General features: G+C 35.1%; 1 protein-coding gene across 9 annotated transcripts in view; it reads right to left on the reverse strand.

The window, feature by feature from the left end:
* Nucleotides 1-1,458: 1,458 nt before the first annotated feature.
* The window catches only part of KCTD1 (potassium channel tetramerization domain containing 1), a 97,684-nt gene continuing 71,510 nt past the window's right edge, over nt 1,459-27,632 (reverse strand). For all 9 annotated transcript variants that reach the window (XM_034429642.3, XM_087890508.1, XM_087890505.1 and 6 more), the window contains 3 exons: nt 9,848-9,992; nt 6,009-6,314; nt 1,459-4,671 (listed from right to left, as the gene is read on the reverse strand). In XM_034429642.3, the coding sequence (XP_034285533.1) occupies nt 4,513-4,671; nt 6,009-6,314; nt 9,848-9,992 (610 nt within the window). In that variant the 3' untranslated portion in view covers nt 1,459-4,512. The remainder of the gene's footprint in view (nt 4,672-6,008; nt 6,315-9,847; nt 9,993-27,632) is intronic.

Here is a 27,632-nt window from a genome sequence, read left to right on the forward strand (position 1 = left end):
ATCAGATTCCATAACTTAAAGAAGAGCTGTAATTAGAATCCCTTGAATAGACAGCCACATTTGATACTTCAATCATGCTCAACAGGAAGTTGCAGTATGTATAAAGCAAATACACTTACTCCTAATTGCCATTTGTCCTATCCACTGCACAAAGATCAGGAGGTCTAGCTTACTTCTAGAGCTTTAAAATTAATATTAAAAATTACATCCTTCTCATCTGTCTACTTTCAACTTGAATTCTTTTCTGTTTCTGCATCAAGCACTTGGAGCATTTCTGTGACTCGTCTATGCTATAATACCGTGATGGTGAACCTATGGCACATGTGCCAGAGATGGCACACAGAGGCCTCTCTGCTGGTATGTGCACTGTCGCCCCAGGTCAGATCTCAGTGGTGTTCCTTTCATGAGCTTCTGTTTCCCTGCAAACGACAAAACAGAAGCTCAAGAAAGAAAAAGATTTTACCTCTTGCCATGTTGCCATGCCCCGCCTCCTGCCAGCCAGTCTTCAGGTCTGTGCTGCGTACGTCCGCGCATGTGCACACATCTTTCAGTTTGGGCATGCACGCACGCAGTTTGGCCACTCGGTGTCAAAAAGGTTCGCCATCACTACTATAAGAGCCCTGGTGGCGCAGCAGACTAAAGCACTGTTATTAACATCAGCTGCCTGCAATTACTGCAAGTTCAAATCTCACCAGGCTCAAGGTTGACTCAGCCTTCCATCCTTTCTAAGGTAGGTAAAATGAGGACCCAGATTGTGGGGGCAATAAGCTGACTTTGTATAAAGTATACAAAAGTATGAAGGCTATTGCTTAACACATTGAAGGCCGCCCTGAGTCTTCGGAGAAGGGCGCATATAAATCAAATTAAAAAAAAAAAAAAGCTGTTCTCCCTGGAGGCTGCAGCTATTTTGTATCTCTGATATTATGTGTTCTCTTGCTTTGTACACCAGTTTTAGAAACAGTCTGTTCACCACTGCAGTTATCAAATAAGAAGCAAATCTCTACAAATTTTATTGATTGGACTCATTTTTGAGACATGTCAAAATGTCTATATTAGACAATGAGTGGTCTAAGTATGTTTTAAAGAAATAAGCAGATTAAACATCAGAGAACTAGAAAGATGCATTTGCACTGGTTAAAATGCATTCAAAACCAATATAAACAACAACTATCAATTTGCCTTCAGAAATTTGTTTCATTCGCAACTCCAGCCACGTTATTCTGAGAAAGTCATATTGTTTGCTCTTTCCACATGTGTACCCAGTACCCCTTTGGTACCACTTAAATCATGTTGAAAGAATACATAATCTTGGCAGCTGATGTTCCATTTTTATGAGTTACAGCAATATATAGCATCCATTGGTGAAATAAAATGTAGGTTTTTTTTTTTTTCAAAAAAGCTGAATTATAATCACCATGTGTTTCAGAAATTATTACCTGGTAAAAAGAGAGCTGCTCATTTTTTTTATTTAATATATTTATTGCTCGTATCTACCAATCTGATTTAACAAATGACATTTAACAGACTGTTCAAGATTCTGCTCCCTTTGTATATAGCTAATCAGACTTACCAAGAAGTCTACATTTTGTTACCCCTGCATCATGTTTATTCAGCTCATAACCTCGGATTCTGTGACTGACCTAGAGTACAATGTCATTGACATTCCAGTCCTCCACAATCTGTAATTCAATTCATAACATTCAGTGAAGAAATGTTTATCTGATAAAAGAATTAGAAAGGAACGTGATACAATGTCTATTTCAGACAACTGAACAAGAACAAATTGCCAACGTAGATTCCATATCCCATTGAACACAAAAATCACAGTAATTTGAGTTGCAGCATTTGTAAGTGGGAAGAACAACTTTCAACAACACATATGTGCTGTCTTTTTCTATCAAAATATCCTACCTAGAGTTTTAACCAGATAAAGCCTATTGGTTCTTATGAACAACAGTGTGCTACATATAGAACAAAATAACATTTCCCCATCATCTCATTCTTAAAATTCAGTGTCTAGACCATCTACTTTAAAAATGAAGGGAATGTGTATATTAAATGTACGGTAAGTACAGATAGTGTTGTTTTATTTTTCTATACATTTGTAGATTTTTCTGATTAAAAAGGAATATTTTTCCAACTTTTCTGTTCCTTCTGTTTTACCATAGTGCAAAATAAGATAAAAATGCACATCCATTAAAACTAATTCCCATTAAAAAGTAAGTATATAACAATAATCCAAATACAGCAATGCAGTATTACTGCTATTGTCCAAATTCACAGATTTGGGAACACAAATTCAGTATACCTTCTCAATGAAACTGTGTTAATATTATTGTCATCCGTCATTTTTACCTTAACTGCTAAGGATACATATGACATTGGATAAATGAGATTATATTAATTTTACAAACTTTCACTTCTGGAATATCACAAGATTACTTTTGTCCATCAACATATTTTAGGGATTTATTCTTTCAATTGTGGTATGTAATTAGGTTATTTCACATTAAAAAAAAAACCTCACTGGTAATGCTTTTAGCTTTTATTGATTAGAGCTATCTTGAATGGATGTTAGATTGTATATAGAAAGATTTTTTGTGGGAAAGGACAATGTAATAGCGGGGAGTAGGCAAGGAAAGCATCATTTTCTGAACAGTTTGGGGCTTCTGTAGTATAATTTGCAATCTTTTCCAAACCTACTTAGTTAATATTACTTGGACAAAAAAGGGGGAACTATGTTGGTCCTTGAGAAGAGGATCTTTAAAACATATAACATAAAAGTCTTATTAAGACCAACTTAAGCAATGCACTATTCTTTTATTTTTACAGATTTACTCATGCTCCTTTTTCATTTTTTTTTAAAAAAGACATTCAATTCTTTTTCCAAACTTCACATTAAAAAAATAGGTAAAGAAAAAAAGATAATAAAATGAGAAACCCCAACTGCAATATATTCCATTATAATGCAGTACATATTTGGCCTACTAATAAAAGTTTTCTCAGTAATTTTTCAATTCATATTGGGAAAAAAGAACCAACAGCCAATAATTATTCTTATGGGTCCTGACAATTTGGCATTTCTTATTTTAATAAGTGTAGATTAAACATGGATGACTTCAGATATCGAAGTAACAAAGTAATGCATTTTTCTTTTGAGTTAACTCCCAGTAACTTCATGAATGTGTCCACATAATTTTCTTGGCAATAGTATGGAAGTGGTTTATTAATGGCTTCCTTTATTACTGAATTAGTACCAAATGAATGAAGTCCCAGTAACCTTGGGATCCCTGATGGTGGTGGTGATAGGAACTATCTTTCCTGTTTTGAGAAAGGCAAAACAATGCAGAATGGAAGCATACTTTGTAAAAAAATTGATTATAAGATTTAAGAAGACAAATCTAATAACACTGATGAAGCTATCCCAAGCAGAGGTGTTAGGTGTAATTGAAGTAATTCTGTAAATCTCCAATTAATTGCTGTACCAAGTCTTTAAAAAAATCTATAAAATTCTAGGACTAGGATTTTACCATACAGCCACCTTTTCAAACAATGCTTAAATCAATGAAGAAGAGAAAGTAGCACTATAAAGTGTAACCGATTTTCTTTTGCTACAATGGATTAGAGGATACCACTTTTTTTTTACTGACTTATTCATGCCTTCATATTTTTTCCAAATAGAATTCATCGTTGTTTACAGTGCAATTCTATACATATCTCCTGAGACCAGTAAGACTGATTCTCAGATAAGTGTGTATGGCATTGCAGCCTGTAAATGCATAAAATGCATAACAGTTAATTAAAAGCTATGTTTTAAAAAATTATCTTGTTGTTTAATGCTGATTTTAATAGTTCCTTTTAAATGAATTTATTGTACTTCATATATTATCAAGTTTAAAAAAAACACTTTTGAAATCATTAGATTTAAACCAGGGCCACTCTACTATATAATAATAAATTGTAGATCCTTTTTAGAAAGAAAGAAAAATGTTCACATCTGTCAAGTGGGCAGAAGTGTATGACTTCTGTACAAGCTACATGTTAAATCCTTGTTTATGACCTTTTCGTTTGCAATGGATGAAGAAAACTCTTCTGGAATTCTGTTCAGTCACTTCCAAAGCAGGCATCTGTAAACTTGATTCAAGGTGTATACACTGAAAAGCAGACTGCCATTTAATAATGGAAAACAGGAAAGAGATGTTAGCTTCCAGTAATGGCAATGGCTTCTTCACAGTCAATCAGGCCTTACTAAGGCCTAAGAGACTTAATGGCCATCACAGCACCAACCTCACTTACCCATTTTTATTTTCTTTTGCAAACGTAATGTTTCACATATACATATTTTACACCTTGAAGTTATTATTACTATTCCAAATGCTCTCATCTGAATACAGGCATGGTCTCTATATTTGATATAAACGTATCTTTATTCAACTTTTCATTCTAAAGCTGTTTGATGTCCCAACTGCACCTGAAAAAGGTTCCCCTTGTGTTGCATAAGAAAAAGTGTCCTTAGTCCAGAGGTTCTTGTTTTATTCGAATGACTGAAGATGAACGAGATGTCCTTCTGAGTTCTCGCTTAAGTACGTATTCACTGAATTGGGAAGAGTCCACTCCTCCCCCACATGAGCCAACAATTTCAAATCCTCTTTGTTGCAATCTCTCAAGTACCTACAAAACATAAAAAGTACAAGCAGCTGCCTAAGTGCAAAAATGTCATTCAGAAATCATAAATTAATCCATTCCATTATTATTAAAATGTATCTCTGAAATGCTTCTCTGCAGCTGGTATTCAAAGCATGATACAATAATTATTCATGACTATGATAATTCTGAACGACTCTTCTGAATTTTAACAGAAAATAAGAAACATAAAAGTGATTATGCCGTAGCCTTATTTTTAATCAAAGTATCCACACACATCCCTTTTAATTTTTTTTAAACTAAAAAATAGTTTTTTAGTTTTAAAAAGTAACAGAAAATAAAAACAGAATAAAATTCTGTTTTAGAGATAAATGAAATATACTTTAGAAGAAAGGCTACTCAAATGTACAATATTGAGAATACACGGGCTTGGTAATGTTTCTGTAAAAACATTTTGTTTGGTCAGGCACTACCTTGTACAGTGCTCATTTCTGGGCAACTCACTTTAAGAAAATTCATGACTAAACCAAGTTAAGAGAAAGATGGTAAGGAAATTAGAAAGAAAGGCCTATGGAGAAAGGTTGAAGGTACAGGGTACTTATAGCCTTAAAAAAGGCAAGTGGATATGAATACTTGAAAGAATGCCACACAGCAATCCAGGACTTGTTTTCTCTTGTTCCCGAACGCAAGACATGAAATAATGTATTTAAGTTACATGATTCTGATTTATAGCTAAAAAAACAAGAAAGGCCCTTTAACATGAAATTACTCAGATGATAAGCTCTCCTTCATTGTATATGTTTGAGAGGAACATATATCTATCTATCTATCTTTATATATATCTATCTGTTTGCAGTTTTTCTATTCTAACTCCTGCATTGAGCAGGAGGTTGCATTTCATGGTATAAATGGCCCTTCACAACTTCATTAGACTGTTTCACCCATTTATTTTTAAACTAATGCATTTTAATTATACTGCATAAGATTAATGAGTGCAAAAGAATAAAAAATAAATAAAAATACAAAAGGCAAGATGAAAGTCAAAACTATATGAAGGGAAATTTTAGTAATACATCTGTACTTTTGATTATCTTTGTCTATCACTACCTATATATTTATGCTATATTTTTAATATTTAATGTTAAACATAGAATATTTTGGCTTCTCTCTGTTCAAGTCTTTTCATCTACTGTCTTAAAGTTTCAACTCTTTTCATACAAATGGTATTCCAAATGTCTAAATTTGCCTTACTCTGTAGCATGTGATATAGAAGGGAACTATTCCTGCTTCAATCTAGTTAAACATTATTATAAATATAGATTAAAAGGGAAAAAAGCAAAAAAGCAAATACACTGATTACATACCTGAACTGAATTGAGGTGACAATATCCATTTAATGGAAATCTTATGACATGCGTTGAGTCATGATTCCAACCTGCATTGACTGAATTGCACATCACATCACCAATTTCTGGGAAAACCTCTTCTATTAAAGATTTATCTCCACTCAAAGTAATTCTTTCTCCAAGATCCGGAGCAACACGTACAACCAAGCACTCACAAGATTTCGAAAACCGGCCTGTCTCTCGGTCCTGTTTCCATCTTTCCATTTCTCCTAGCATGGGCTGAAGCTGAAAATACTTTGCTTCTTCATATAACAAACTGTAATCCTGAAAGATACATGATGTTTAGAACCACAGTAAAAAAAAATCTCATTATACAGTATCTGAATAGTTATTACTTCAGTATAGTACGTTAAAGGCTAACAGAAACTTATGGAGAACTCTACATTAACGGAAATCACCCTTTTTTTCAACTAAGAGCTTACGGATATTTTCACATTAAAAGGGACAGGTAGGCTGCTGTACTGTTTTGCATTTTTATTCTCTTCTGTGTGTAAGACACTTACTATTTATTTATTTTTTATTTATTTTTTTAAATTTATTTTTATATGCCGCCCTTCTCCAGAGACTCAGGGCGGCTTACAATGCGTTACAATAGCCTTCATACTTTTGTATATTTTATACAAAGTCAGCTTATTGCCCCCACAAACTGGGTCCTCATTTTACCACCTTAGAAAGGATGGAAGGCTGAGTCGACTTTGAGCCTGGTGAGAATTGAACTCGCAGTAATTACTCGCAGTAATTGCAGGCAGCTGGATGTTAAATGCTGCCTTAGTAGGAGGCATTAGCCTCCTACGCCACTCAGGCTCTGAGTTAATAACTATGTTATTACTCACAATATTGTGTTACATTATACACACATACACATATATACATATACATATTTTATTGTGATTTATCACATGGAGATATATTTTAGCTTTACATTTTATGATATGAAGAGAAAGAAAATATTGGCAATATTAAGAGTGAAGGGTCCAACAGTAGGATGATGCCATTAATTACTATTGGGTTATTTTTACATGACTTCCATACAGTTCTGTTCATAATGCATATATGCAAAAGAGAATCAAGTGTGAGAAAATACATATAATAAATACTATTAAAAATATTAATAAATGTTGACATACAATTATTCTCCAGTTTATATCATTAAGAAATATGTGAAACCTTAGAAATAGATTGTGGACAGCAAGATTGTGAGACTTATTTTGAAAGTATTAAAATGAAGTATATTAATTACTAATAGCTGCCATAAATTGTTTAAAAGTAAGACTATGGTTGGAGAAAATTCCCTTGATGGGTTTTTTTTTTTTTGGGGGGTGGTGGTGTCTTGGTAAATATTTTTCTGTACCTGGTACATAATGTGATGTGAAATTCTAAGCAAGCTAATCACTAACGAACTTATTCAGGCCTACCTGGAAATAAAGTTCAGTGAGTTCAATGAAACCCACAAATAAAAATAAATAGGACTGCATTATCAAATAATTGCAAAATATTTTCACACATTTAATGTATCTTTAAAAAAAGGCTCCCAATACCAATCATTCAACTTGTTTAATGTTTATGGAGGTTCTCAGTCATCCAGGTCTTGGTTGTCCCAAAGGTATTTTTTCAAAAGGCAACTAGACTTTGTTTTTCCTTGAAGACGTTTTGCTTCTTATCCAAGCTGAACACATTCAACTTGCTCTATTTCTACTATTAAAAATTTATTATAATAAATCTTTATTTTTGTAATAAATAAAAATTTACACATTTGTGGTTTCAAATTTTAAGTTTTAATTTTAAGTTTTAGTTTGGCAATAGTCCTGTATTGGTGTGCATATAAATACGCACATTAAACTTTATACATTTAATATGATGAGCTTTTGTATGTCACATCTGGAAAACTAAAAACTTAAGTACAATAGGAAGTGCTCTTCTGAGGCAGATTCAAAGTATGATCTGAGCAATAAAGATTATTGCTCAAGAAAGGTATGCATTGTCTCTATTTAACCAATATACTATCTATTATCTCTTTTTAACAACATATCTCTACATTTCTGATTTCTAAGAATCTGTCAGTATTATTCATAGTAGGTACTTAAATTCACAAAAAGACTAAGAATTGACAAATTTCACTAAGCCATATTTTGTAAATTCAAAATCATCTTTTTCACCACAGTCCAAGAATCTAAAATTCTACACACAAAGATTCTAGATACTTGGATAAAGTATCTAAAATTTAACTGAAATCATTTCTTAGAAATGAATTAAAATTATTCCCACTTAAATATCATGTGTTTTTAAATAATATAAATTAGGATTCAATAAAGTAATTTTTATTTTACTTATCAAAAATTGAGATATTTAAAAGTCCTAACTAGAAATAAAGCTGTTATTTTTTAAAAAAAAAATATGATAAATGGAGATTAACAGTAAATTACTAATTGAGTAGAACCAGTTTGGTGTAGCAGTTAAGGCACCAGGCTAGAAAATAGGAGAATTTGAGTTGTAGTCCCATCCTAGACCCAAAGCCACCTGGGTGATCTTCAGCCAATCATGCTCTCTGAATCCTAGGAAGGGAATTATCCACTTCTGAAAATCTTGCCAAGAAAACTGCAGGGACTAGTCCAGGCTAAAGCCAGGAGTCATTTTTTTCCATCTCTGTGTTTAAGAAGATGCTGGATAGTTCAATTTAATTTAAATTAATTAAATGAAATATTGAGTTTAGGATTGGATTTGATAGCCTAAACAGTCCCTTTTACCACTAGTATTTTTTAAGTCTAAATTTGTGATTTGGACAGTAACAATTTTTTTCTATCTTTGGAAGGACTTGAATTTAGTATGCACTCCGTCATGTAGTTCCTTCAGATTACATTCAAAATCAAAAGAGCCTTCAGATCAGATCATAAGATTGTTGTGACAACAAACTATGGAAGGGAAATGAATCTCATATGCCAATTTCATTATCTGAAGAAAAGTTGGGTAAAAATACATACATTTATGATTTCCTGAATATATTATAATATTAATTCAAATACAGTAAGTCACATTAATAAACAAGCCACATATATGGTTTAAATAAAGCATATCTATTAAAATTGGATTACATGAAATATAAATTGCATAAAAGGTCCACTGGTTCATATCAAGGATTCGTTTTACGCATTTTGTTTCCAATAATAACCCCAAGAAGACTGCAAGGTGATAAATATAAAAAACAGCAGGGTTTTTTCCATTATTGTCCACCAGAAGTTGGTTTTCAGAAGCAAGCTGGTGATAAAATGGTGACTAAGCTTCCAAAGCAAACATGGTTTAGCAAAAGATAATCCAGGCTGCATCTTCTTCAGCCTTTCCTCCTCCGCTGTCAATGTTTCAGTGCTGCAGCACCCCTGCCCCTCAATGCTGTTAGCACCTTGCCTTCCTTTGCTTTTCCTTTCCTCCCCTTAGGTGCCAATATCCTGGATTTTTCTCTACCACCTTCAAGTCAATTTGCCCCAAAAGAACCAATCCCATCTTGTTCTACGTATAAAGAAAAACAGCCCTGTTTCATTAAGGACAGACCAAGATGTCTGAAACAGTGTGGGTTGAGACACAGCTACCCAAAGGCATTATACATTTGGCACAACTATACTTTTAAAATTAGAAGTTGAATATTGCTTTGCTAATTTCAAATATCCATTTTAATTAACTATATTTTGCCAAAACCAATCAAAGCAATTATTCCCCAAGTGTTTTACAATTGTTAACTAGTGTTACTCAAACAATTGTTTCATAATCCTTCTGTTATTATGAAGACGACAATAAATACAATTCACCTTGAAATCATCCGGTATGAGTAGTTTTGAAGTTCGTAGAAAATTCAAAATATATCTGAACATTTGGCCATCTCTGTCAATGAAATAGTGCTGCTTCAGGCTATCCAAAACAATGGGCTCTGTGCCATCAAATAGCCTCCCAATTCTGAAAATAAAAGAGAAATCAAGACCAGCATAAATTTGCCATCAGCTCACATAGCCATTAGTAAGAAATAGTAAATCCTAACGGCTTGATTTCATAGTGTTTCAATGTCTAATCAGCTAGTTACAATGAAAACAGAGCAACAAGGGTATTTATCTCTCTTTCTATGGTTTCTTAAAGCTGATCTGGGAATAAACCAATTCAGCTAAGTGAAGGTTTTGTTTGGGGAAATATACATAGGATTGTACAATAAAACATTTGCTATTACTCGAGGAAGACCTATCAATTTTAAGGACCTTTAATCATTTCCTTTAGTTAAAATATCTTACAACATAAATATCCAGGACAGAGATTACAATAGTCTTCTCTGCATCTAAATAATCCAAGAATTTAACACCTGATTTTTGTTATACTCAAAATATTTACTTGTTCATTCATAAAATTTGACAGAAAACTGCACAAAGGCTCTTAAGTAAACATAAGATGCCATATGGCATAAGTTGCCATAACATAAGAAGATGGTTCCTTTTATGGGTCGCTAACCTCTAACAAAGAACAGGAATAAATAAGGAGAAAATCTACCTATAAGGTTGCTAGGAGCAGCCATGAGCTGTGGTGGTGCAGTGGTCAGAATGCAATACTACAGGCTAACTCTGCTCACATTGCTAGGAATTTGATTCCTTCGATTCTGATCAGCCCAAGGTTGATTCAGCCTTCCATCCTTCCGAGGTGGGTAAAATGAGGACCCACATTGTTGGGGACAAGAGGCTGACTCTGTAAACCGCTTAAGAGAGGGCTGTAAAGCACTGTGAAGCGGTATATAAGTTAAGTGCTATTGCTACGAAGCGTGGCATATAATCAAGCAATCAAATCTCAGTGGAAAGGAATAAAAAGTTGAGTCCCCCAATTTATAACAAATTTAACTTGTTATAAATGTCCTTGACTTGGGGATTAGTCAATTTGGTCAACTTTGTGTGATCTGACACTAATATTCGAGATGCTAAAATACAAAAGCAATTATGAAGGACACCGATATACTGGTGAACGATTTAGCAAATGATAAATATAGTTCAATTTAAGTAAATATAAAGTGATATATCCTGAGGCGAAAGAACTTAATTTCACATATAAACTGCCAAGCTCTGATGTAACTGTAATTAACAAATAGATATTTTGGCTTAGTTTATGATAGCTGGGAAAAAGGCAAAATATCATAATTAGGAAAATTAAATATTTTAATATTTTAAATATAATAAATTAAATATTAAATTATTTTTTTTTAAAAAAATCAGCATTAGGAAAGGGTTTAAAATTTAAATGTCCTCATAGATAGCTATGGCACGTCTGCAATCTTAATACTGTGTACCCTTCTGATTGCCAGATTTGAGAAAGGATGTAACAGAACTGGTAAAAGTAAAGGCTTTCTGGGTTCCATTTTCTATTATGTCTAGCTAATCAGGTATAAAAACATAACTAGTAACTTATAAAGGGGACACATTTTCCTGCACTAAAGGGTTTTTATCCTCCCATGCCCAGAACCACCAATGACATCTGCTTCATAAGAAAATATTTAAAAATACACTAGAACAATTTAGTCTAATATATAATTTTAAGTTTCATTTAAACTTAAATGAAACTTTTTAGTCAGCAAATTTGCTATTTTAAAAGAATGTGGTATTATTCAAAGAAACTGGTTGCCATGAATTATTGCTTATTTACAAAATTAATCAAATACCCAAACTGTTGATGTATGAACACAAACAATCCTCCGTCATTTTTCCCCTCCAATAATGGCTAGGGTGCCTATGTGAAACCTAGGAGAATTCTTGGAAATAAAGATGATTCTCAATCTGGTTTTTTGCAACATGTCATTGTCACATTTAATTTTTTTAATTAAATATTTGAAAAAAGAGTGAAATGTGAAAATGTACAGGCATCTCAAAAAGTATCAGTTCAGTAGCATCCTTTTTTGAAGTCAGAATATAACATTTTGGAAAAAGTAAAATGTATGACTCTATTTGTTTTCCATAAATATAGAACAGTTTTTTGGTTTTTTTAAAAAAAGGATCATAAACCATGTCTCTGTTGCTGCTGCTTCTCTTATTAACCACTGCCCCACCTTCAGAATATAACATGATCCAATGTTCTGACCCGTGTATGTGCTTCTTCAGGCAATTTCTATGTATACTTCTCATTTAGGTCATTTTCAGTAGTAATCAACTAAAGTAAGGAGAAGTAGCGGAAAATGTAAAGTGAGTGACTGTATTTTCAAACCATCTGTCTTTACTTTGTGGAATCACTGACCTTCTATTGAACTTCCTCGACATCTATTTTGATTTTCATGCTAGAAAGGGTGCAACCAGAAAGTACTAAATGGTAAGTAGAATGGATTTTATTTAAAAGGTTCAATTTAATTATTTAAAATACAATATAAAAATTTAGGAACATTTTAATAACCACCGTACTACTAATCTTAGTAAAAGTGCTTTTTTGGTTTGATTATCAAAAATCAATTTTATTTCATTTTGTTTCATTTTAGAAGGCAGTTTACTATACACATAAGAACTCTATGACCATGATAAAGTAATTTTTTATATAATATAAGAAAATGTATTATAGTTTTTAAAATGAATTTGAAGTCAACATTTGATTGAGATTGCTGCGTCATCTGCAAAAGATAAAAGAGAGATGTGTCTTTCAGCAAGTTTTGGAGGATAAAAGTTTGTGTTGAGGAAAAACCAACTGTACTCACTTCTGGATTGGGAGGCCCTAATCGCAGTCAATTTTCTGGCTTACCTCTGCTTCAATTTTAACAATGTACTCAATGTGGACTGTCCTTGAAGAAATTCAACAACTGCAGTTGGTCCACAAAGCGTCAGGATGAGTAGCTACATATGGATATACCTTGTTAAGCCCTTGAAACACTACTGCATAAACTACAGAGGCTTCTAATAATTTTCGAGGTAGAATTCAAAGTTTTGGTTGTCTCCTCTAAACTTGTCTTTCATATTACAAAATTAGTAGTAACAACCTTGGGGTTGTTGGGGCTGCCCTTGAGGACCACTCGGTGGCTTCAGCTGGTACAAAATGCAGCCGCGCGGGTTGTGATGGGAGAATCCCAATACTCCCATGTAACACCTCTCCTGCGTGACTTGCATTGGTTGCCGGTTGCCCTCCGGGTGAGATTCAAGGTGCTGGTGATGATCTATAAAGCCCTACATGGCTTAGGCCCAGGATATTTGGCGGACCACATGCAGCCAGCAACAACTTCCCATCACCCGGTTCACGTCCATAGGGAGGGCCTGCTCAGGGTGCCATCGGCTAGACAATGTCGGCTGGCGGCCCCCAGGGGTAGAGCCTTCTCTGTGGGCGCACCCACCCTCTGGAATCAACTCCCCTTGGGGCTCCAGCTGGCCCCTGACCTTCGCACTTTCCGCTGCGAATTAAAAACTTGGTTATTCAAGTCCCCCAGCCTGGACTGATGGGGTTTTATATGGGTTTTTAACTTTTATCTGGTTTAATTAGGTATTTTAACTTTGTACTGTGGTTATTTTGGGTTTTATTGTTGTGAGCCGCCCTGAGTCCATTGGAGATAGGGCGGCATATAAATTAAATAAAATAAATAAAAAAATAAAACCTTACAATTTTTAAAATAATGCAATTTCATTGGAAATAAAACACCAAATTCCAATGTTGTTTAAATTCATATTTTAAAAGGGGAGATATGAATTTGCTCAATTTTATATGGGTTTCAGCTTGAAAATAGCCATTACCATTAGAGCTCATCTTCTTATTTCTTTCCACTTTGGTGACTGTAATCAATTCAACCCCAAATTCTTAAAATGTTTTTTTTTTTTTCAAATCCTTCTTCCTAGCCATTTTACAATTCCCATTACAGAATGTCAGATGAAAATAGAGCTGCGCCTTTAGACTTCCTTTAGATTGTCTTATGCAAATGTAGTGTAAAAAAAATAAAAAGAACATACAGGTTTCATACAATGCTCTGGAACCATCATGCTGGTATGTATCTAGCATACTTTTATTTACTTTTATTAGTAAGCCTGCTCAAAAATCCTGCTTTAATTCAACAGGATCCCGGGACTATCCCAGAGTCTCTCCCACCACTGAGGAACCTATGATCCTTATGTGGATCGCTTAACATCCCATGCAATTGCTTAATGACCACAATCAGGTGTGCCAGGATTGTGATAATTGAATGAAGATATAGTGATGTTAAGCCCTGATCAATTTTCTTATATATTTTCAGTGCAAGAAGAGGCAGTCCAAATCTATTGTTTTGATAACGTCTGCTTGACTTCTTACCAAGTGATTCTCACATTAATATTCTTTTATTTTTGTAATGAATTATTAAGCATTTCCCAATAAAGCAACACTCTGCCCTCTTTCTATAGAGCACAACTTTTGATGTAAGGGTCTTACATTTGGATTTTCATCTACCATTCACAGAATTCAGTTTAAAGTCCTCATGATCAAGCTTACCATGCTTTAGCCAAATCCATTTTTCTTAGTCCTGAAGAAGTACAACCAACCTGATGCTGGTAATTGATCACTTAGATAATTCACACCATAATTTCAAAAACTAATCTCCCACTGACACCATTTGCACAATCAGCAATTCATTTGTGCCCCCCCCTCACTTTGGAGTATTGAAGAATAGTTTTCACTAGCCATCAGCTTCTTAAGACTCGTTCCTAAACATTGGGAGTCTAAGATGATTTGTCCTCATATATACAGTATTAGCAGGAAGAAATAATTCTTAGTGGGCTTGCTAAATATGGGAGGTTTTGTCACATCCACAATACCTGCTCTGGCAGAGAACATAGTACTGACAGAAGAGAACATTTGTCACTCAGGGTTGAACTTGGTTGTGCTTTCCGAGCTTGGTTGTTTTGTTGCAGACATTTCATTACCGGTCAAGGTAATATCATCAGAACTACTAAGGAGTGGGATTTGCTGTCCTTTTATATAGTGGTGGTTTGCCCTGTCAGTGTTGGTGGGAATGGTCTTGGGGGTTCTTTGACTGGGCTATTGTTTCAGTCTCAGTCACGTTCTATGGTCTGCTGGTATGACAGGCTTTTTACAACTTTCCCAAGATTTCAAATGAACGGAACATGAATTTTAAATTCTATTCCTCAGGTCTGTAAGAAAGTTCTTTACTTACCTCTCTCCCTCCACCAACTTTTTCTTTGTTCCCCTTATGCTAATGCCTGTTCCCTATTCAGATCGATTCTATTTCTCATCAGTAACCGTTAGAGGAGATCCTCAACTTACAACCACAATTGGGACCAGAATTTCCACTGCTAAGCAAGGTAGTGGTTAAGTGAGCCGGGTCTAATTTTATGACCTTTTTTTGGTCACAATTAAGCAAATCGCTACAGTTGCAAATCTGGTTTCCCCAATTGGCTTTGCTTATTGAGTGTTGGCCGGAAAGGTTGTTAATGCAATCATGTGGCCCCAAGAGACTGCAATTGTTGTAAATATATGCCAGTTGGCAAGCAAACAAATTTTGATCATGACTTCCGGTTGGCGTCGCTGGGACACAGACGGGGAAATGGCGAGCTCCGCTGAGCCCTGCCAAATCCTGTCTGCTAAGCTGCCGCCGATAGGTCTGCGGACCTCCCCTGTCTTGTAGGGACAGGGGGACAAGAAGGAACGCCTTGGGCGGCCGAGAGGAACGGGCGGGTTCCTCGGGGCCGGAGGCTTCTCCTTCACGCCGGCGGCAGCGGGACAGCAGCCATGGTGGCTGCCCTGAAACTGCGGCAACCAGGAACAAGGATTGTGCTGGAGGAAGAAGATGAAGAAAGAGCAAAAATCAAGAAGCCGGGTGAGTGACACCAACCCAGGCAATAACGTACCTATTCGGAATTATTGGAAAATAAGACCCCAAAATTAAAAGCGGCTGTTGGACTGCGGGGCTTAAAGATTGAAAAGGAAAAAAAAATGGGTAAAAGACCCAAATTAAATTTTGTTGCAGTAAACTTAAACTGGATGATTTGGTATTAATAAATTTCTGAAATTTGACTGTGCCTTTAACTGGAGTGGAGAGGAGAAATGGATATTCCTGAGAATTAATGCCTCTAAAAGAAAATGAAGCTAATGAAGATAGAGAAATAGCCATGGAGTCTGCAATGATTAAACAGAGAAGTGGATTAAAGAGATTTCCCTTTCTGGGTGGAAAAGAAACATGTTAATTGGCTTAAAAAAATGGTAAAAATGGATTACTTGAAATTAATATTGGATATAAGGATTTTGGAGATTCCTACTCTGTCCCAGATGATTTTAAGAAAGAAGAAAGAAGAAAGAAAGAACATTTTGGATTTTAACAATGGAGACTGACAAAACTAGGTGTGGCATAGTTAACAAAGACAGGAAGCTGATGCACTACACTTGGATCAGACATTTTAAAAGTTTTAAAGGGACATACAGAAATTCTTTACTTTGAACTGATGAACCTTGAAATAGAGAACTTTGGACAGAGAGGAAAAGGAAGAAAAGGAAGAATTAAAGTGGATAAATTTAAATGTGACTAACTGAAATGTAAAGTTTAAAAGCTTACGTATATATGATAAAGTTTAAAAGCCTAGGTATATATGATTTTTGGATAAAAACAGGAAGGGTTGTGAAATAATAAAAATAGAAAATAAGAGGTGGCTATTAAAATAGTGGATGATATCAAGGGAATAAAAATAATAAAGAATATATTTTGAGACAGGAAAATTTTAAGAAAATGTACTGTTTGATGTAATACGTTTTAATTTTAACTTGCAAACAAATGTTAAACTGATGAATAAGGATTGATTGAACAAAATACAAGATACACAGATGCTAGTGATTGAATTAAGGTAATACAAGTGACTATTATGACATATACTGAGATTTAAATTGAAAGAGCAGGATGGAAAAATGATATAAAACAGATAATTATATTACAGTTAAAATGTGTGGGATGGATACCAACTAGATAAGAGTTTGAGACTCGGTGGAAATACGTTGGAAATTAATTCAAAATGCTGGAAACAGCCAAACAAATAGGAGGAGAGTTGGAGGAGACTATGCTGGTAATCAGCTAAACAATGGAGGGAGTCAAGGAGGAGACTATGCTGGAAATCAGCCCATAAAATGCTGAAAACAGCCAAACAAATAGGAGGAGAGTTGGAGGAGACTATGCTGGAAATCAGCTAAACAATGGAGGGAGTTTAAGGAGGAGACTATGCTGGAAATCAGCCCACAAAATGCTGGAAAAGTCAAACAAATAGGAGGAGAGTTGGAGGAGATTGAGGAACTATTCTAAAATCAACTAAATAGTTGGTGTTTTGGAGGGGATCAAGCTGAGAATTAATCAAATAGAACAAGCTGGAAGATAGTTAAATATTAGAGGGAGATATAGTGGAAAATATATTAGAAAATGGATTAAATAAAATATGCCTTTGAGAGAAATCTGTGTAATATGTAAACTGGGAGGAAAAAAAAACCTAAGGTAAACTGATTTGAGGATAAGGGTCAAAGGATTAAAATTAGATAAAATGTTGTTTTATAAAATATAATAAAAATGGAGTGGTATTGAATTGAAACTAAGAATAAATGGTGATAAAATTGTAAGGTAAACACTTAATAAGAGGTTAGAATATTGTAAAAATTATTTTGATATGATTTGTATAAGATATAAGGTAAAGAAGAATAAAGATATGTTTAGAATTGTTATGCAGATGTAAAAATGAGTGAAAGTGAATTTGAAACTAATTTTGGATAGATATAATGGATTTATATAGATGAAAATGTGAAATTTGAGGTAAAATTGTTTTTTTTCTTAAGTTTTGAATTTTCTTTTTTATCTTCTTTTTTTTCTTTTTTTGTTTATTTATAAAAGATGTAATGGAAATTGTGAATTGAGCTTGTGAAAGGAATTTAAGCGTGGTAACCATCTATGACCGGATCGAGATTTTTGCTCTTGAAAGTTATGTTTTTATGTTTAAATTTGAAAAAATAAATAAAAAATATTTACAAAAAAAAAAAATTGATCATGTTACCTTGGGGATGCTGCGATAGCCATTATGTGAAAGGACTATTTGTAAGTCACTTTTTTCAGTGCCACAATAACTTTGAATGGTTACTGAACAAATGGTTGTAAGGCAAGGATTACCTGAATTCACCACAATAAGATAAAGGCTCAACTATGAGCTCACACATCTAGCAAAACGAACTTCTAAGAGCAGACTCTCATTATTCACAGGGTGTCCATTCCATCCAAACTGCATCAGGAAACAGGACTGTGAAAAACATACTGCCATTCTATTTTAACACAACCCCCACACACACAACTTTAGCATGTGGAAACATGCAACATTTTACCGCACATTATAATGTCCAGCCTGCATTATTTATCCAAGTCTATGCTAAACAGTAGAGAATAAAACTATCTGTACTAACGATAGCATTTGTTAATAACAAAGATATTTTATTCAATATTTTCACATATAGAAAACTGTTATCATTATTCAATTATGTTGTCCAACTTTTTTCTACATTCCAGGACAAAGTGAAAGTAGTTCTTTCATTATAAAGTCTCTTCATACTTAAATTATGCTTTAATGCTTCTTCCCCTCTTTGTACCTCATCCTCTTTTCTCAAAAGGTCACTTTCTCACACATGCCTGCATTTGTTTAACATTTGTTTCTGAACTTCTAAGCAGATGCATGATGAAATTGATAATTTCTGTCAGCTTCACTGTGGCTCAAGGCAGAAAATAGCTATACAGTTATAGGAAAATAAACTATTCATAAAATTTACAAGATTGAAGATTAGAAAAGTTGTTTTTATAGCAAGCACATAAACAAATAATGAATTTAAAAATGAAATAAATGAATTGGTCCCCTTGACATTCTTTTGCATCCTAGATATTTCAAAATAAGGACACATTTTGTCCCAAATAATGATTTATATCAAACATGACTGAAAATATGAGTAATAATAGAAAAAATGTTCAATTCCATTATGAATTTCACTCTGAGCACACTAAATGACTGTTTCTACTGAAACTATTCTTACAACTATCAACAAGTCATGGAGAAAGGTTATTAGATCAGCCTAATAGGACCCAGGAATAGGAACTAAAGAGATTATCATGCCTCTTAACCCAGTCTTTTAAAGAAAGGCCTAGGGATAGAACATTTGAGCACTTTCTTCTACTTTTTTAGTATCCTATATCAATATAATGGTTTTCTCTATTATTCTTTTGGTCTACTGCAGTCATTCCAAAAACTTGAAACACACCTTGGAATCATATTTTAATCAATCAATTTTGTTACACTGAATGAAAAACACTCCATACTTCACTATTAAATAATCTGCAAATCTCAGTAGGTCTAACATTCAGAATAATGCAGATCAGACAAGCATATTTCAGTTTTGTATTTAAACATAGTTTTCTGAGTATTATTATTATTATTATTATTATTATTATTATTATTATTATTCTAAAAGTATAATGAAAAATTGGTTCTGTCATTCATTAAGAAGTCTAGTGACAGTTCAAAATCACAATGTAGTGAAAGGAATAACAGCAGCATGATTATCTGAAGATTTTGTGACTGCTGTGCATTAAGATTAAGATTTTCAATGAAAAAGCAGGTGAATGTTTGAAAAAGAAGTTTGAGAGAGATAACGAATATGAGAGAACAACAACAAAACTACAGGGAAAGCACCTGTTGGATTACTGTTATCAGGCCTGCAGAAACAATGTTCTCCCACCATTCTATGCTGCCTGGTCCAATTACCCAAGTAGAGAAAAGGGTTGGTTTTAAGAATTTAAGAACTTAGGTTCTTAAGATTCTTAAGAACTTAAAGATTCTTAAGAACTTAAGAATCCTGATGTCTGTGTTTCATTTTATAAAGCAAATGGACATGAAAATAGAATGCTCATGATTAATGAAAGACTATATCACTAAAACTAAAAAAGCCAATATGATGTAGTGGTTATAACTCTGGATTAAATCTGGAGATACTAGACCTACTATAAATCATGAAACCTGGAAACACAATTCTTGTGAAGTTATAATAAGCCATTATATACATTTCCCTGAACTTTGAAAGAAAGATGGCATGTGTCATAAACGAACTAAATAAATAGCAAAGAAAAATAGTTAATACTAATATAATCATGTTAAAATTAAAACCAAAAAATACTATTTTTTTTTCAAATGTCGTCCTTGGAATATCAAGACATTCCTAATAAAAGGCAAACAATTTAGGAACAGAAAGCATGCCTGCAATTACATATTCCTTCACTTCCTTTTCAGAAAACATCTGCTATATAGCCTTCTTTAACAAAAACCTACTCCTGAAAGAAATAGTTGAAGTTTTCCTTCAAATAACATTTTTGTAAAATGTTTTATATTTTACTCATGAACACTTTATAAAGTTGCAACATAAAACCTTGTTTCTTTCTATTTTAAAATATGATCAATGCTATCACAGTGAGGGCAACAATGAATGCAATCCCAAACATTTTAGTTTAGCACATACTCTGAGCACTCACGTACTCTGGCTAATACTAGTTTACTCCAATGTTTCTAATTTTTTCTTATAAAGCTAAGAATTAGGTGGGAAGTTATCCAATTTTCACCTTGTTTCTTTCTTCTGAAATGAATCATTAAGATAGTGATACTTTTGATGAATTATCTCCCACCAGGGCCTGAAAAAAATAGATTCAATAGATATACTTAAAGGATCATTTGTCAATTTAGTATTGACTATTTGGGGTGCTCTAAGACAGGAAGAGAATTCATTTTTTTAATATAAGTTGTGAAGCCTGAAGCATCATCTTAAGCTATTTAAAAAGAAATCAATTTTCAGATGGGTAAAAAAGCCTAGAAGTCTTGACGAACCTGAGTAAATCTGGATCTCATTCTAACAATATGGCCAGGCATGTTTAGAATCTACTTCTCAAGAGACTTTGTAGGCGGGAAATGTTTGTTGCTACTGTTTAGAATTTGTGGTTATAGCTCCTTAACTGAAGCCATGAATTACTGTCACCCAAAACATAATGTCTACTTGCACAAGAATATAAATTAATTACTACCTCTAACAAGAATAAAAAGAAAAGCAGTAGTGCAAGCTAGCTTGTTATGTTTATGTATGAGGGAGGAAAATATTATATCTTGTGACCATGTATATATTGCCTATATTCGGATAACTTCACAAAACAGCCATAACATTGTTCAGGCTTTTTTCTTTTCAAATAATATTAGAGCTTCTTTTAAATTATACCAGATGTGTACTTTGTGGAAAGGGAAATTTTCCACTGACAGGAAAATCTGCCCAATATAAATGTTTTGAGGAAAACTGTAGCAGAGGAACACAAATAGCTTAATTGCACTCATGGCTCAACTCATATGGTGGATATAAAAGAAGTTGAGGACTTCTGCATCTGGGTTCCTAAATATATTTAAAAGAAGCAACGCTTGGGCCACTTCTGAAGAAATCAAATCTGAACCCACATCATTAGTTATGTTAATTTGCTATTGTTGAGTTTGTTCTTTTACCCTGGGTGTTGTCTTTGTTTTTTTATGTGACTTTTCAAAGTCACATTTGTTAGCCACTTTGAATCATGAATGTGAGACAATAGCCGGATAAATTGAATGAATAAACTAAATAAATAAGCAAACATTCCCTTCTTTGGCAAGGTGCTTCAGTGGGTAGTGGTCATTCAAGTCCATTCTCTGTTGATAAAACTGTTTTTTTTTTTTTTTAAGATACATCTCGGCACAATTTCAGGTTGGCTGTGGAACAGGAACTGCCTTGGTCACGCTGTGAAATGACCAAACATGACCCTGTTTGTCTATCTGGATTTCTTAATGGCTTTCAATATGATCAATCACAGTTTTCATCCTGGACAGGCTGTCAGGAGGGGCACTGTATTACAGAGGTTCATTTCTATTTAGAAGAATAGCCGTTTCCAAAAACTGGTGCTAAGGTTTAAATTCTTCCTTAGGACAGTTAGGTTATGGACTGGTTCAGGGCTCTGTTTATCCTCCATTCTTATATAAAATTACTGGGAGAAGTTATCCAGCAATATAGACTGAGGTGCCATTAATATGCAGATTACACTCAGCTTTACCCTTTTGTTCATCTAACACAATTGAGGCATTTGGTGTTCTGAACTAGTGCCTGGACAGGGAATGGACTAGATCAGGGATGGCTAACCTTTTTGCCATCGCGTGCCAGGAGACGGGGGGCCGGGGGAGGGTCGCGCGTGCACGTGCCCACGCGCATGTGTGCGCAACCCCCTCCCCCCTCCCGCTCCTGGCACATGATGGCCTGGTAGGCCCGTTTTTCTTTCTTACCTGGTTCCAGATCCTCTCTGTGTATCTGGGAACGGCGAAAACAGCCTTTCCCACTCCCTTGGAGGCCCTAAGGAGGCTGAAAAGGCCCATTTCCCAATTCCCGGTGGGACAGGAAGTGACATTTTTTGCTGTCCCCAGCCTCCAGAACCTCTCTAGGAGTCTCTAGGAGCCTCTCTAGGAGTTTCTGGAGGCTGGGGACAGGAAAAAACGTCACTTCCTGTCCCACCAGGAGTGGGGAAATGGGCCCTTTGAGCCTCCGTAGGGCCTCCAAGGGAGTGGGAAAGGCTGTTTTTGCCGTTCCCAGATACACAGAGAGGATCTGGAGCCAGGTAAGAAAGAAAAATGGGCCTTCCCCACCCCCCCAAGCCCTCCAGAGGCAGGAAACAGCCTGTTTCTCTACTTCTGGTAGGCCCAGAAGGCCCGAAAATCAGCTGGCCGGCGCCTGCATGCGCCCCAGAGCTGAGCTGGCGTGCCCACTAATATGGCTCCATGTGCCACCTGTGGCACGCGTGCCATAGGTTCGCCATCACAGGACTAGATGATGGCCAATAAACTGAGACACAATCCAGGCAAGATGAAGTTACTATTTATGAGTGATGCATCTGTACACTTGAGTCAATCCTGAAGTGGTCCACTTTCATCCTAAAGAAGCAGGTTTGCAGTTTGGCAATGTTCCTAGATCTATCACTTGTAACTAGAGATCCAGGTGGCCATAGTGGCATGTACATCCTTTACTAACTATGGTCAACTTACCAACTGCAAGAAAACAGTTTATAGCATAAGCTATTTCTTCACTATTTATAGTGGTTGCTCAAGCCATTCCAGTTTACTATTAATAAACTACAGCCCATACTGGACAACGATGCTGCACATTCTCAGGGACTGGGTGCCAGGTCTTGCATATAGGCAACCACTCAACCTGAAGCAAATTTTAACAAGTAAAAAAAGAATGATATGCTAATATAGGAACCAGACCCTGCCACAAACCCAAATTCCACATCTAATTCAACAACATAATCACATAATCAACAGTACATACAGTACAAATGCTTTTTCTCAAATATGATACATACAATTATCAACAAGCAATGTCCTTCTAGATTCTACATAGGACAAAGGGAGCAAACTTTGCCCACAATGGAGAATAAAAGGACACCATTTCAAACTTCCAGAATACTCTATTACAAATCTCAAAGTGTCAATTTTTTAAAAAAATGAGATTTCAACAGCACCATTAAGCAAAGCATTGCTACAGTTACAAACATCAAAAGGTTTGGGACTATTTCAAAATGTCTCAAGAAGCACAATGTTTTCTTAAGATGTTACAATTATTATAGATATTTATAATCTTTCTCACATGTAATCTGCATATGATCTTTCCTTACCTTTCCCCCCCCAAGTCATCCCAATTTAAATTCTATGTCTATTATGCCACTCTATGCACCTGATGAAGTAAACGGCAATTCATCAAAGCTTATTCTTTCCAATAAAATTACCTTACACCATAGAGTGGTGACCATGACTTAAAATTTATTGCCTGCTTCTCAATTGACTTTGCTTGTCAGAAGCCAGCTGTGAACCTCACAAATACCAATTTTAACAGATTAACAGAGTTGGAAGGGACTTTATAGGTCATCTAGTCCAACCCTCCGCTCAAGCAGGAGACCCTATACCATTTCTAATAAATGGCAGTCCAATCTTTTCTTGAAAGTCTCAAGTGATGAAGCTCCCACAACTTCCAAAGGCAAACTCTTCCATTGATTGATTGTTCTCATTGTCAGAAAGTTCCTCCTCATTTCTAGGTTGAATTTCTCCTTGGTCAGTTTCCATCCGTTGTTCCTTGTCTGGCCTTCAGGTACTTTGGAAAACAGCTTGACCCCCTCCTCACTGTGGCAGCCGGTCAAATATTGGAACACTGCTATCTTGTCTCCCCTGGTCCTCCTTTTCACTAGACTAGCCATGCCCAGTAAATGTAACTGTTCTTCATATGTTTTAATCTCCAGTCCCCTAATCATCCTAGTTGCTCTCTGCACTTTTTCTACAGTCTCAACATCTTTTTTATAGTGTGAGTACAATCTTGTGAGGGCAAGGTTGCTACAATCATAAGTTTGATAACTACTTTTTGAGAGCCATTATAAGTTTGAATGGTTACTAAAATAGGCAGTCAATAAGCAAGAACTAGCTACAATGCCTCCTCAGAAACTAATGGCTGGCTAATGATTCAAATAGCAAGTTCTGCTTGCTGATGGAAATTGCAGTGACTGAGTATTTTCAGATATTAATGAGATGTAAAAGTTCGGAATTGTAACAGGCATATGCTCTTGTTTCTGAATATAGGCATACTGAGATCTGTCCTGGCTACATATTGCATTAGCTTTTATATTCCTAAACCTAGTATCTTGTGTTATCATGTTTCTATCCTGTTCCTGTTCCAAATATGATTTTACTTTATTTTTGCAATGAATTATTTATTCATTCATTATATTTCTTTTGTCTTTTATCTAGAAAAGCTCAGACCAATTTATATAATAATTTTATCTCCAGTTTTGTCCCTACAATTCTTCTACCTCAGATGCTAGTAGAGCTTTTTTAAAACTGAAGAAAAGGCAACTCTCGCTTCTTCATGACTTTTCATTCATTATTCTGCTCCACCCCTTCCTTTGCCATTGATTGTGAGGAAGTCAGCACATATGCCTTTTACTGTATCTCAGACTTTCAATCCCAATATTTTAGAAGATATATCGCATTTTCCGGCATATAAGACGACTGGGCGTATAAGATGACTCCCGACTTTTCCTGTTAAAATATAGGGTTTGGGCTATACTCACCGTATAAGACTACTCCTCTTCCAATGCACACCAAATAAAAATTAAAAAACATCAGACTTGATTTCAATATGGTAATTTTAATTCAAATGCTTATGACATGCAGGTACTTAGTAGGAAAACTGTCACTTATAAACATAAGGCTGTTTGTCATCAAACATGTAAACATAAAACAGTGCAATTGGATTAAACTTTTCCTAATTCACTCTAAAGCTGAAAGGAAGGATAAAACAATAAACCCATGTGAGCTGCCATGCTGTTTGTTTTCTAAGCTGTCAACCAAACTGGAACTGATGATGATAGGAGGAAGATAACAAACAATAGAGAGAGAGCAAGTGCCGGGCAAGTCCCTGGCACTTTACACACAACACAACACAACTGGCTCACCCACAATGTAAAAGCAGCTATGCTAGACCCAAAATGGCCCCTGCAACAAGCAGGAACCTCACACAGCCACAAAAAGCCCCAAAACCCAACTTTCACACTTTACACACACAAAATTCCACATACAGCTTTGTGAAATTTTGTGTGTTTGTGTAGTTAGAGTGAAACACTACAGAAACACACTAAATTTCAGAAAGCTGCACAAATATTATTTTAATTTAATGTATTTTTATTTTTATATGAAAGCAGCTAAATTTAAAACTTCCTAAACTTTAAATGGCTAGGTCTAAAAAAAGAACAACTAGAAAAACCCCAATTAACTATTTTTTTAAAGCTCCCAAAGGGGGAAAAAACTTACCCAATAGAACAGGGGTCTCCAACCTTGGCGACTTTAAGACTTGTAGATTTCTACTCCCAGAATTCCTCAGCCAGCTTTGCTTTGCTGGCTGAGGAATTCTGGGAGTTGAAGTCCACAACTCCCTGCCTGCTTGATTGCAGGCAGGGAGTTGCTTGCTGATGGAATGGATTCAGGCAAGCGAAGCAAGGCAAACGTTGCAACTAGCAGCTAAGGTAAGCAAGCTGGAGGTGGGGGGATTTTAAATGGCTTTTTTAAAAAAATGATTTTTAAATGGCTCTGACGATCCAAGCTGAGTTGCCTGATTAGCAGCCAACTCAGCTGGGATGGTCAGAGCTTGGCTCGTCAGAGCCATTTAAGGCTTGTCAGAGCCTTTTGGGCTGAACTGCCTGGTTACAGGAGAACGACACCCGGCGTATAAGACGACCCCCGACTTTTGAGAAGATTTTCATGTGTTAAAAAGTCATTTTATATGCCGGAAAATATGGTAAGTAAAAGAATTTAAATGTCTGTGGAGATTCTGTGTCATCCAGGTCATTCAGCTTTCTTTGAAGACGTCTCGCTTCTTCAGAAGCTTCTTGGATGAGAAGTGAAACATCTTCAAAGAAAAACCAGAAAGTCCAGTTGCCTCTTGAAAACGCACCTTTGGGACAAGTAAAAGAATTGTGATACTTTTTCTCTTTTCCTGCTTCTTTTAAAATGTAGTTTCTATAAAATATATGACCTCTATAGATACATTGAGTAGCAGATATTTATAGGGCTACTGTCAATAAGCAGGATATCTTCTACTTACAGATTTTGGCCATAATTCTTTAGTATTTTGAAGGATAATAATTAAATATTTGATTCTGAGAAATATTTCTAAACTGCATCGAGTACATTTCCAAATGAAAAATCTTATGCACAGGTATTTCCTAAATTGCTATATAGATGCTAAGTAATTTAATGTACAATGTATATATAATTGCAGTACTAAACAGACTTGGTAGCTTTGCAGCCAACACCCATGGCCACCCACAGGGCATGTTTGAAGCTTGAGGATATAGCTGCCAAGTTCCAGAATGTTTCTGGCTGGCTCTAGTCCACCTTTTTGTTGGCTTTGTGTTTGGAAAGGTTTATCCTTTGGGAGATTTGTTTACAAGTGCTTAGTTAAAGTGGATTGTGAAAAGATGAAGATCTTTTGGGTTGGATGCCATTTTCTTCAAACAGATATTTTAACAATCAAAACTTTATTTAATCATATGTAGCGCTGATTATTACATATCAGTCACCTCATCTTTTTAGTTTTTTAAAAATTGTTATTGCTACTGTTTACTGGCCTACATGGTTTTTATATGCTTGCTGCTGCAGGCTCATATATGTCAGGGGTGGGTTCTACTTACCTTTACTACCGGTTTGCAAAATGTTAAATTTCTCTGAAAAGGGCAGAGTCCAATTTGTGGAAACAGTGTAATACTTTTATTCCCAATTATAATAGTGATATTAAATTTAACAAGACAAAAATAGATATTTCAAAGATCAAACAAGAAATTTAAAACAAAATCACATTATATAGTTTTTTATAAAGTGAAAGCATGTTAAATTGAATAATGCAACTAATGCTAGAAATTAAAATGTATGCTAACTGCCAGAAGACATATTTGATGTACCCAGCTGGACTGTGAAGGTAAGGCTAAATGTAAACAGCTTATATTGTGAAAAACCCTTCCAAGATTTG

This window comes from Pantherophis guttatus, chromosome 3 (assembly GCF_059756535.1).
Source record: "Pantherophis guttatus breed Tessera chromosome 3, ASM5975653v1, whole genome shotgun sequence".
Taxonomy (NCBI): domain Eukaryota; kingdom Metazoa; phylum Chordata; class Lepidosauria; order Squamata; family Colubridae; genus Pantherophis; species Pantherophis guttatus.